General features: G+C 39.6%; 1 protein-coding gene across 3 annotated transcripts in view; it reads left to right on the top strand.

Moving 5' to 3' along the window:
• Positions 1 to 13413, top strand: part of invs (inversin) — a 143953-nt gene that overhangs the window by 111176 nt on the left and 19364 nt on the right. For all 3 annotated transcript variants that reach the window (XM_042332359.1, XM_042332360.1, XM_042332361.1), the window contains 2 exons: positions 1478 to 1800; positions 5000 to 5702. In XM_042332359.1, coding sequence (XP_042188293.1) covers positions 1478 to 1800; positions 5000 to 5702 — 1026 coding nt within the window. The remainder of the gene's footprint in view (positions 1 to 1477; positions 1801 to 4999; positions 5703 to 13413) is intronic.

Here is a 13413-nt window from a genome sequence, read left to right as displayed (position 1 = left end):
GAAGTACTGGAGATTGATTTCACTGATAGACAAAAAAGAGATCAAGCTTGCGAGTCTACCCTCCATATCAATGGGAAGGACAATCGCAATCTGTTTGTATCGGGTCAATAGTTTGTATAACGGCAGACATTCTGATCAGAACCACAGGGACTGGTGGACGGCATCAACTGCCAGACACCCAAGTTGAGATCAATTGGCTGGTATCAAGATACCAAGATTTAATTGTCCCCCTCCATGGAGAAGGTAAGATCAGATAGCAATGACAGATAAAGTTTGGACTCTGCCTTGACAGGTAACACTGAACTGACATCAGCTGTCATTGACATGGATCTTGGGAAATGGTGGTGACACATTACATAAGTAGGTTGTCATTTGCTGTGGTTTGTGCTAATGTGGTGACAGTCGAAATACGATATACCAGCATTAATCAATCATTCGCCAGGACAACAGAATTCTACATAATGACACATACCATCTGTCAGTGATGAATTGCAAGAAATGCTATAGAGTACTAAAGGCAGAAGCACACCTATTAAATTGCGATGTGTATGCTTTTTTTTCCAAATGTATTAGCAAGCACATACCTCCTGCAGTGCAGTCAAAGAACTGTGCTGTGTAAAATGTAGCGCAGACCGAGATTGGAGGTTCATAGACATGGTTTAACATCAATTATGCATGACTCTTCTGTATTAATTCAATCTTGTTGATTCTCTTTTAATATGGCATGTGGCCAGAAAATTAAATATTTGCATTGCACTTTTTATGATGATGGGTTATATAACCAAGTGTGGAAACTGAAGTGCTCCACATCTTCGGTTTACTAGATTTAATGTTTTCAGACTGAATCGATTCACTTTCAAACATTGCATTGGTTAATTTGATTTAATCTGTTTGGAGAATAATTGGTCTTTTACAGTGAAGATTTCATTCCCCAAACACACATGTACATTAATTCACTATGTTGTTTTATATAGTCCTTTCTGACAGTATAGGAAATGCGTATGTAATATCTTTGATTATTAAAGTGCTTTGACATTTGATCAAAGACATATCAAATTGTTAAAACTATCCTTTGACTGCTCTGCTATCTATTTTGTTCTTTAAACCACATGTTTTCATTGTTTGTGGATTAATGCAGTAACTGGTGTAATACTGAGTCCAAGAAGGTGCCAGGTTTTATCATTGGCATGTGCTGAGTTAGCCAATCTCTAGTTCAGCAATATGGAAGCAATAGTTCACATCAGCATCCCTAGGTTGGAGAGTGGAAAAATCAGCCAGAGTGCATTTCAGTATCCCCTGCTGAAACGTTGATGAATATTGGTAAGAACACAGGAAGGAATGACACTCACTGCCTGGTTCACTTAGGTCAGTTAGAATAATCCCTTTGATGTAGCACCTGTGGAACACCTTCAGCAGGAGGCAGTAAGGGAAGGGGAAAAAAAAAATCATAGTTTTTCTTCTTGTCTATTTATTGAAGGAAGCGTGGAGAAGAGAAAAGGAAAGAGGCAGCGCTTCAGAAGGAAAAAAGGAGTTTAGAATCCCAATTGGATGCAGAGAAACCACCTGGGAATCTGGAGCTTGTCTGCCCTCCTCTGAATAGGAAAAACTTTTGCAGCTCCACTTCAGAATGTGACCAATTGGAGCTGAGAATAGGGACCGAATCCAACAGACTATTTAAAAGCCGATCTCAGCAAACATCTGGCACAGAATCTCCACTTCGATCTCTCGAGACTACAGGCACCACTCAGAGTCGACCTCCAACTGCAGAAACTGAGACAGGGGAGACGAAAAGGAAAAAAGGTAAGGTCACTTTGTTACACATAACTTATACACAAATGCACAGACCTGGAGTATTGAAAATAAATGATTAAGTTAAATACTACTTGAGGAAAACTGAGGAAAAAGCAGGCTGTCCAGCAATGTAATTTTTAAAAATATATTTGCACGTGTGCTTATGTTTGTACCTTACAAAAATCAAGGTATAGATTAATAAATTAGAAACAACAGTGAGGAAGATGGCAAGAGACTGGAGAAGCACTTAAATAGATTGGCAAAATGGGCAGATCAGTGGCAGATGAAGTTTAATTAAGTGAAATGTGAGGTGATGCATTTTGAGCTGTTCAATGTTGTATATTGTGCCCATGGTAACTAACTGACAACTGAGAATCCAATTTCCCAGATAGAAATTGATCATTCTTCCCTAGAAAAAAACTAGGGAAAGGAATATATATTGAATGGCAATGTCTTGCACAGAGCAGAGGACTTGGGAGCGCAGGTACATCATTCCTTGAAAGTAGCAGCGCAAGTGTAAAGGCCTATACAAAAAAAGTAATAATATTCTGGGTTTTATACATCGGGGCATAGATTATAAAGGCAATGCAATAATGCTGAGTTTGTACAAATCATTGGTAGGCCACAACTGGAGTACTCCATTCAGTTTGGGGCATCTCATTTCAGGAATGATGTTGAGGGCTTGGAGGAGGTGCAGAGGCAACTCCCTCTGTCCAGGAAACGCACAGAGGACATTGAGTAAACAGGTGGCAGCTGCGTGCAGAAGCCTAGGGCCAAACACATTGCATTTTTAGAGTTTTTAGCGATTTGTAGTGGAGGGTGGCGCTTTAGCAGATTCAGCGGAACAGTTGCAGCCGTACTTTTCTATAGCCCAGGTTATAACCTGGGATCTGATAGACAATGTGTTGTACCTGCATTGTGCATCAGAATGTTTGGGTATACATGGTATGTAAGAATAATGCTTGACCCTTCTCTAAATCTACACATGTGGAAATCAGTCTGATAAATAACTTTTATCACAATAATTTTAGACAACAATTTGCTGTTCATTGTTGGATATTGTGCCCATGGTAACTAACTGAAAACTGAGAATCCAATTTCCCAGATAGAAATTGATCATTCTGTTCAGGTTTTCATTTGGATGCTTCAGAGAAGTTAGAAAAAAATGGCCTGATAGCTCAGTTAATAAAACTAATGCTGAGTGTGCAAATCAGCCAGAAATGGGTCCTAGATCTGTACTGAGTTAACTGATCTAAATAGCATCAGGGTCACTGAGAAAGGAAGGGGATATCAGCAAGATTTCCTGTTCCGGATCATCGATAGGAAGTGGATATTTGGATGTGGTTGAAACATGGGAATGATGGCATAAGAAAAGACTATTGGTCCATCTAGCTGGTTCCAAAGTACAATTTTGTTTATTAAAAAAATCATAAATTTAAATGAATACTTTTGTCAAACAACTAACTAGTTCTTTCGTTAATTAGTTGACACAATCTGCCTTCACCACTTTGCTAACTAGTTTATTCAAATATTCACCACTCGTGTAAAGTAATTAGAAGTGTCTGATCACCTTTTCTTTTTGGGTCTGATTCTAGAATTTTGTCCATGTTAAACATATTGTCTATATCCTTATAAGATCTTGAATACTTTAATAAGACCTTCCTTTTGTCTTCTTTTNAATGTGAACAATTCCAAGTACAGCAGTCTTTCCTTATATCGGGTACCTAATGGCCAGCCAACATTCACAATGTAGACTCACACATGAAAAATAGCCACTTAAGGCAAGATACTAAATGGTGTTCTGTGCCTGTAGAACCATACACCAGCATGCATTACACCCTCTGAAGAGGAGGTGAAAATAAAGTGTCAAGGGGTTCGTTTGAAAATCTTGTGTTTGAACTAAATATTATACATGTGTATTTCAGTTGTGTATCTTGCACTAGTAACAGTAAGTTTGAAGAGCTTTCATAACTGTGAAAAGCCCATATGTAAACAGTGTTGCAATTGTGCAGTAAAACATGTTCCTTGAGGGAAACCTTAACAGACAACCGACTAGTGTTAACATATTTTCTTTTAATGACTTGGTGCCCTATTTTTTGTGACATAGTATTTGTGTTCGATCTGGGGATCATCTGTTTCAACTGTAACACATATATTTGGTTCAGATGAAAATTAAATCTGTGGCTGGGTGGTATCACGGGTTAGAAAGCTGCCTTCTTACGATTTGGAACCTGAGTTTAAAAGTTGTCTGGCCTTTTCTAGTAGGTTGAATGTCTCGCCTCTCTGTCTGTATGAAATGGGTTCAGGCAGGTTCATTCTAGTATCTATTTGATATGAGGCACCAAGACAAATTTGTCCACAATTTACCATCAATTAACACTGAATAGTAAATCACACTCAAAGTGACCATATAATAAATAATAATAATAATAATAATCCTTGCATTTGATATAGCGCTTTTCACGTCGGGAGGACGTCCCAAAGCGCTTCACAGAACACACTGTAAAATGAATTGACTGTATATTTGTGGGCAAACGCGGAAGCCAATTGCGCACAGCAATGTTCCACAAACAGTCGTGGATTGAAAATGACCAATTTATTATTGTTTTGTTTTGGAGGGATTATTATTAGGTGTGTGGAGTAAGGAAACTTGCCCAAGGTTTCCCCCTGACCTCCCTGGAATTGAACTCAGGTCTCTCACTTGCAAAGCGAGTGCTCTAACCACTGAGCTACAAGACTACAAGGGTGGATTGCTGACACCCTATAGAATTGCCACATCGGTGCAATGGGTATAGGCTGTATTCTAATGTCAACCACATTTTAAGCGTTTCGAGACCCCACCCTGGGTGAAGGACTTATATAAATGCAAGTTGTTGTTGTTATGTTGTTTGGCCATCTGACCAATGCAATACCTTACCTGGAGGTGGTAAAGCTGACATTGAGTGCCAGAGTGTTGTTCTTCCCAGCACTGAGCACTCTCGCATTCTTAATCTTTGTGTTAAAAAAAATGACTATGATTCAGTGAGTGTTTGTCTTTCTTCCTAGCAGTAGCAGCATCGGTCACATTTGTTCATGAATAGGTTTAGCTTCCCTTTTCGAAAGTATTCTACTTGTCATTTTTATTGTATTGTAGTTAGTGATACTTTTACAAAAATGTAATAAACTATCATTGAGGTTTTAAAACAAAGTTAATTTGTCATTAATTTAGAGCGACCCAGAAGTTACTCCAAGAGCAGTTGTATCGTTGATCACCAACCCACCTGTGCAGAAAACACCTCTGTTCAACCGCATTCTTCAAGACAGTTGATTCCTTCAGAAAGTGGAAGTGATAGGACTGGGAGTGAAAGAACACTCTCCAAAACTACTAATAGACTCAAAGGCAGGAATCCCAAACGTGCTGGGTTTAGGTCAGCCAGCACAATGAAAAAAATGGTCAAACCGCCAAGTGCATCACCATCAATGGAAAATGGATACCATATACCAGGAATACCACGAGGACTTGGAGGACCTGATACAGGACTGAAGTGTGGTCGGTTCTCACCTGCTGGCTCCAGCCGGCCTGGAAGTGCAAAACCTGTTGTCCTAAATAGTGTTGATACTGCTGACTTTACCATGCATAATGGTAACCAGACTTCTGACATTAATGTTCCTGTTCTTGACAGTTCTACACCAAACATACCAGCCAATGATTACCTAAATGGTACCAACGAAAGTGCACAAGACAGAATGAGCATTTCTCAATCTCTTTTCACAGAAGACAACCCTCACATTTCCGTGAAGAGACACAATTTAAATATTCAGCTTATTCCATTGGAAGTCCGGTTACGATTAGTGGAAAAGGAGAGAATTAGAAAGGAGCTTTTTCGAAAGAAGAACCAGGCAGCTACAGTGATACAGAAGGCATGGAGAAGGTACAATTAATCGTTTATAATTAAAATGCTTTTAACAAAGGGAGGATGAGAAAATAAAAAAAGCTACATCTTGCCTTAGGCATATGGTGCTCAGATGTTCATTCCTGTTGTTTTATCTTATTTTTCTTTTCAATATATTTCTGGGGGTGTTTTAAGAATCCCGTGAAGCTTTTAAAAAACACAAAAACGTGTTTATCTTGATGTTTTGGTCAGTAGGGAGTGTGTCCTGGCTAACAATCCCTCAAATAAAATTGGTCATTCCCATAATGGCTGTTTGTGGGACACTTCTGTGAGTAAATTGGCTGCTGCATTCGCCTACAAAATACACAGTCACTGCACTTTATTGCAGTGGTGGCCAACCTTTTCAATCAAGAAAAAAATGGAAATACACTATCAATTGAATACGGACTCATCTGGACTCATGCGAATGTTCGGTGTGGGGTGGAAATTGGGGGTTCTTGACAGCCCGATAGGCCACTTCCGTCCCACGGGCCACAGGTTGGCCACCAATGCTTCATAGTATATCCTGTGAAGTGCTTTGAAATGTCCTCCCAACGGATGTCAATTGGCAAGCTAGTGACTATCCTTCTTAGTGAGGAGATAAGCAAAATTCCCTTGCAGCTGAACTGGCTACAGGGTGAAGTGCTTGATGATTGAATGTTGGAACTGAGCCAGCCCTCTGTGGCAGTCTTAGAGTCCTGAGCCAGGCAGGCTCGCAGTACTCCAGTGCACTGCTGATGGCAGATCAGCCAGCTCAGTTCATCAGCAGAATTGGGAAAGGCAGATTGGTGGCAGGAATTCTTCCCACTCAGCTCCTGTTAGCTCTGCAAGCCAAATCCCTAATGGGTTGGGGGCCCCTAGCTGGACAAACAGCAGAAGCTTGCCAAACAGTGTTCTCAATTGCAAGCTTTGCAGTTTTAGCTAGCTAAACTCCAGGAGTGCCCAAATGCACACTTGGATCCTAAACCTTACCAAACTGTGCATAATAATCTCTGGAATTAGTTAAACAGGGTGTGTCCCTCCAGGGATAAAGGGCACATTCCATTCTAGGGGGAAATTCCCATGTGTAAGTGGCAAAAATATATATCACTGAGTCTGGTTTAAATACTCAATATAATAATAATAACCCATGCATTTGCACAGTGCCTTTCATGTCAGAAGGAGGTCTAAAAGCGCTTTACAGGATTTACTGTGAGGTGAAGTGACTGTGTATATGTGGCAGGCAGTTTGCACACAGCAGTGCCCCACAAACAGCCATGATGTGAGTAACCAATTTTATCTGGGGGAATGTTGGCTCGGACACCAGGAGAAATTCCCTTCTCTTTCAAATTGTGCCTTGGGATCTTTAATGTCTACTTGAACAGGCAGATGGGACCTCGGTTTAATGTCTCATCTGAAAGATGGCACCACTGATAATGTAAAACGCCCCCAATACTGCATTGGAGTGTCAGCATGGCAATGCATGTGTCGAAGATACCCAGCTGACCAAAACTAAATGAGGAAATTTGGTGTTTGGGGAATTGTCAACAAATGCTTTACCTTATAGCTGCGTGACCCAGCATGTTAGAACAATTTATATGGTGTACAGTGTACCCCCTTCTTATTGTTTCCAGAAACTTATGAGATGTGGCCAAAGTGTTGTCTGTAAAGTCCTCCAGTGACATCTAGTGACAAAAAATGGGTAACGTGCAACATTTCATTTTCAGCATTTTTGATTCCCTGTGAGTGATGCTTGAGGTCAAATGCTGCATTTATGATTTGAAAAAAAACAACTATAGAAGAAGTGGCTTGGTGATTGACCTTTTGCCAATCTGGATGCCCCCTAACATTTGCACCACTGTGTATTGAATAGGGGAAATACTGTGGTGTTTGTGGCCATGGGAAATTGGGATTGAGTGAACCTCAGCAGCTTGTAATACGTGATTAGGGAGAGGTATCAGTGGGTTCCTTGGCAAAGAAATTAGTGAGTAGCATAGGTGTAATTTTAAAAGTGGAGGATAGGCAAATTAAATCCCCAAAACTTCACAAAAATAATTTATTTTAAGTGCTCTGTTTTCCAAATGGGTATGTTGAGTCTGAATCTGTCGGTGTGCTGTGAATACCGACGTGTCATCTCAGTAATTTAATAAAACATAATGAGATTTTTTTCAGAATTGGAGAAACGATTGATCTCCTTTAATCAGACTCTAGATTTCTGTTGCTAACAGGCATGCTCCGAAATCAATGTTTCTGACAGATCTTCCAGAAGCAATGAGTTCACAAATCCCAAATTCTCATCTGACTAACTTTAACGAGGCTTGCTGGATTTGCACCAGTCCTTACATGCGACTTGCCTTACTCTGATTTTGTCCGTCTTATTAGTTGTCACATGGATAACTTTAAAAATCCTTTCACAGATGACTCTTCATGTTACGAATTGTCTGTGCATGTGACTGATTTGCCACTCTAAAACATTTTTAGATGCAGGACTATGCTGAAAATGGGGGCTGTGTTTCAAAACAATCAGAAAAGGACAGAATCTCTTCCTAATGTCGGTTGCTCAGTGGGGCTGGACATCACTTCCTGTGTTCTGCTCTCTGGCGGCATGGATAATGTTGATGCATAGGAAGTGATGCTAGAGGGGGCTGCCTGCACACAAATCACATGTGTGCTGTATAGCGAATGATGTATGGGTGCCTACATCTCATAATTTTCACTGTCATCCAACTCTTTAATTGGAGTTTTTAATGCAGGTTTAACCACTTAGTGGTTAATCTAAATAACTATTGAATGGACCAAATCAACACAAACAATCATCAGTTATACTGTGCAGGCTATCATCATTCAGTGACTTACATTAGTGATTTATTTTTACTGCTCTCGTTTGCAGTGATATTTGATAGCTCTTGTCCTGCAGTCTTCACATTTCATTGAGAACCAGATTTTGAATGATTTCCAAAATCCTCCTGCTTACAATCTTTTCATAGAATTATCATGAGCTTCATAGTTCTAGTGCTAAGACCACAATCTTTTTTTAATATAAAATATTGAAGACTAATGAATACTTCACTTAAATTAAGCCATTCTCCCATTTCATGTGCAAAGTATGATGCTGGGAGTTAGCAAGCAATGAAAGTAATAGATCTTCTCCTGGCTGCATGTGTACTTAGTAACAGTGAAATAGATGCAGTCAGTTCAGCAGCTCTCAGAGGATCTCTAGTTAAATACTGTAACAAACTCATCACAACCCACCGATTGTTCTGCCACATCAATGAGGTTCAAAAGCATAAGAATACGATTGCCTTTTCCAGTTTAAACGCTGAATGCTTGATTTACTTTGGGACTTGCAATTATGCTCCTAGTGCTCCCAGTGGTCAAGCTTTCATCTCAAGAATTAAATAGATGCAGTTCTCCCTATAATTTAAGCATTGTACGGTGTACTTGTTCTATGAGAACTCTGTGTTTACTTGAATTGAAGGAATAGCAGCAGAATTGTGCCCCTTATTTAGATCACTTCTTAGATTTTTATCTGGAAGTCAATGGGATCTTTCATCAATAATTTTAGCTGCCTGCTCTGAAGATGTGAACAAAATCTCAAAGATGCTTATTCTGCAAAACCTTTGTCCTTACAAGTATAGTGAGAGGGAAATCAATCTCACATTGCAAGAATGGTCTGAGTTGTGTCTCCCTATGCTTCTGTCACGTCCTCCAGCCTTATACAGTACACTGCTGATATTGTCATGAGAAATGTAGGTGTTATTTTCCTGGATGCTTTCCTAAATATTGCCCTGTATAAAACAAAATCTCCGGCTTGTTTATTTGATAATATTTTTTACAGTCTTTCTTAGTTATTTCAACAAAGACCATTTTAATTCTGATATTAAAAGCTATCCATCTAATATTACAAGTCAATGTCAGTTTGAAACAGAAACCTAATAGTCGAGAAGCATACCTTACTTCAGTGATCGAGTGCTTTTTACTTCAGCAATCTGAGCCTGATTAACAGTGTAAACCAGGGTAAAGTTGAGGAATGAAGTTTGCTGCATTCCTTTACACATTCAAAATCTTCATTCTAACCTTCAAATTCGACCTGCCCTATCCCTCCCAACTCTGCAGTCTCCTCCAGCCGCATTCTCCCATCCCTCCTTCCACTCTGCAAACTTGGAGCACATCCGTCACCCGACTACACATTGGCGGCAGAGATTCAGCCACTTTGCCACCACTATCTGGAACTCTCTTCCAAAGTCCTTGTGCCTCACTGCCTCCATGTCTTCAAACCCTTGTTAAAAAAAAAATCATCTTTGACTGGGCCTTCAATCACCTCCCTTCTATATGAAAATTCCCACCTTGCACAGTCTGTTTTATGTTGTTCACAAAATTACTTTTCTGAAGATGTTTTCTGAAGATTTCTTGTGAAACATATTCAGTGGAAGGTTTTTTTTTACATTTCTGCCTCCCGTGCACTGCTCAAAATGCTGCAAACACATCCTGCTCATGAGAGTCTGGACCGTCGCCAACATGACTATAAGTAACAGTACGTTTCCACCCTGCGGCACAATCTATTGTCACCGCCTAAACATGAACCTACATATCCTAAAACTGAAATTCGTCATCACTGTAAAGTACATCTGATACTGATTCCAGAAAAACACCCTCATTTGTTGTTGATAATAGCAATGCAGACAGAAAATGTTCTTTATCCATAGCTTAAGAAGTCACAAGATCATGCTGGAGTTAACCCTCTTTTGCCTGAAATTATGTTGTTTCAGTTCTAATTGGAACAAGAATTATAAATTAAATATCTGCATAATATTTCACACCGCAACTTTTCTTAAAAAAAGTTTTTGATCTGGAAATCCACAAAGTGGTTAGGAGGATGAGAAAGTAAAGTATAGATGATTTGACTCTCAGTGTAAAAACACAAACAAGGTCTTGTTTTATAGGGTCTTTTCACATTGAAATGTCATTGCATAGTCAATATTATACTGTGAGCTTAAGTCATGAACATATTACCAACTGAATCAACCTGACGTTAAAAGAAATTTAAGCAATATATGTGTAATATATTTGTGGTACTAAGAATGTTGTTAATTGAGCACAAACTGAAAGGATTATTTAATGCAGCCCAAATCTGTTGGATTAAAAGATTTAGGAGGAGTTAATGGTTTCAGATACACTTGTGATTGCAGTGAAAGGCAATTTACTACTCAGATCAAATTATTCCTTCTAATGTTACTGGCACTTGGTGTAGGTAGGAAAGCCAGACTTAGGATGAGACATTAAATGGTGGCCTTGCAGGCCTGATCAACTCTTACCCTGGCCAAAGAATCCTCCAGATACATTTGTCATTCACTTCATGCCTGTTTCTGGGACATTGTTGTGCACATATTTCTTGCCGTGTTTGCCTACAAATACCTATACTGGATAATGGAAATAGCTATACCTATATGGAAATATAGGCCTATTAGAAAAAAATCTATCTTGGAAATTTCTGCAGATCAGAGGAGTGAGGTACAGCAGAGTGAGAATGGGGAAGATTAAGTTTGAGAGAGGAAAGAGATGGGAAAGACCAAATGAGTGTGACAAACAATTTCCAGGAGACTGAGACCAGCAAAGACTCACAGAGAAAGACCAATGAGAGAAAAAAGACAGAGTGAATACATAGATAAAACAAACCAGCATGGAGATATTAGTATTATTATCAGGTGCAGTGTGGCAGAAGCCATGGCTTCAGGACCACAGAGTGTAAGTTGAGGTACTGCTTGAGTCTCGCCAGCTAAAAATGCATAGCTTGCCATTGAAATCCCTGTCTGGCAAGCTTTCCATCTGCTTGTCCAACTAGGATTACCCATTAGGGCTTTGGCTTGCGGGGTTAACAGTAGCTGAGTGGGAAAAATCCCACCCCCATGAACTGGCTTGCCCTTTCAGATACTGCACTGAGCCTGGCTGGCTGTGCTGGCTCAGGAACTGGACGACCAAGGACAACCTGAGGGTTGATTCCGACATGCCAAACATGTCACGTTGGAACCAGTTCAGCTCCAACGAGCCCCCTCTTACCATCCCCATCCCTTAGGAGGACTAGTCGGTCATTTAACATCCGAGCAGGTTTGAGCCCTCTCTAGGTGGATGGCAGGTAATCATAGGGAGATAGAATAGGCATATAGAAGGGGACAAAAACATGAAGTGAGAAAGAAATATGCAGAAAAACATCTTGAGAGAAATAGACTAATTCACAAAGTGTACAATAATTACACTCACTATCAACATCTCTCTCTGATAAACTTTGTTTCCTAGGTAATGTCTCCGCTTTATTGCCAAACCAGTGATGGGCCATTTTACTATTATTAGTATATGGAAAACTCTTTTGCACAATGAATAAATTGCAGCATAATCTACATGTGCACCATGACATGTTAAATAGTCTGAATGACTTGATTGGAAAATGAGGTCTAGGTTGATGGTTCTTTTCTGCCAAGTAAAAAGGCTGATCCCTTATGGGGACTAAGTTATGAAGAAAGATGCAGACGAATGGGCTTGTTTTCATTAGACAAAATTACTGAGGGAAGACATTATGCAATCAGAATAACGAGACAATGATCTAAGTAGGATGGAAAATGTGGTAATTTCTCGTTTCAGATGTATCTTATACCATATTTTCGTAAGAAATTTTCAAGTAGATTGTTCCAAGGTGTTTTTACATGTTACTCATGAATATCTGAAAGAGGAAGATACATTAACATTCTGGGGTTGACCTTTCTTCAGGTCACACCCAACAACAACCTACACTTCTATAGCACTTTTCACAAAGGGAAAAAATCTCAGTTCCTTACAAAGAATGAGTTGGAGAGGGGGAAGAGCAAAGGCACAGTCAAAGAAAGATTTGTGGACTAATTTGAAAGCAAACAGAGGGGTTTCAGAGGATAGTTCCAGAGGAGCTAGCAAAGTTGCTGAAAGCTCCCCCACTGATGGTATGCCTATGTGTGTTGGGGGACGTGAAGCCCTTCTTTTTCTTTCATATGCCAATCAAGCTGCTGTGCATTTTCTGTTTTTCTTTCAGATTTCCAGTATGTCTTTCTGGGTCTTACTCATAAATGTGTTTTGTGGCAGGTTTACTTTCTTTGATCTAGTTACTGAAACCATGTCTTTTAGTAACAGATGACATTAGTTAAGGTACTTTGATCAGGTATTCATATAATGGCTTTGTATGTGCATGCACTGTAGGAAAAGTACAATAACTTTTCTAAGTGCTGCTTTTAAACGTAACCAACCAGGTGTGCGTGATGTAGGATCAGTTACGGCAATAAAGCAATTTAATTTTATCTTTCTGTGAATTAAAACGATCAGGGTGAAGCAGTCTGGTTGAGTTTCATTGAATGGCCTTCATTTGGAACCTGTCAATACAAATTGATTAAATCGCTATTCTCTCCTTCAGCTGATTATATCAAAAATATGCCCAAGTCCAAAGTGCCAAACCCTGATTTTGCCCTGGATCACCAACTCTGTAGGTAAACAAAGTTCCTGTTAATCATGAATATCCCAAAGCTGAGTCTTAAAATGGAGACACATCAGGAAAGTATAGTTCAGCTTGAGGATGGGAGCAGAATAATTCAGGAGCAACATTGTGCGTGTTTTACCCAGATGTACAAAACTGCATTCATTATAACCCATTGATAAATGTCTACAGAGATTTCGGAATCCTTTTCAAAATTGCTGTGGAACAGCTGTGCTTTTC

This window comes from Callorhinchus milii, unplaced genomic scaffold (genome assembly GCF_018977255.1).
Source record: "Callorhinchus milii isolate IMCB2004 unplaced genomic scaffold, IMCB_Cmil_1.0 Scaffold2, whole genome shotgun sequence".
NCBI lineage: Eukaryota > Metazoa > Chordata > Chondrichthyes > Chimaeriformes > Callorhinchidae > Callorhinchus > Callorhinchus milii.
Note: the sequence above shows the minus strand (reverse complement) of the source record. Positions and strands in the feature narration are given on the sequence as shown.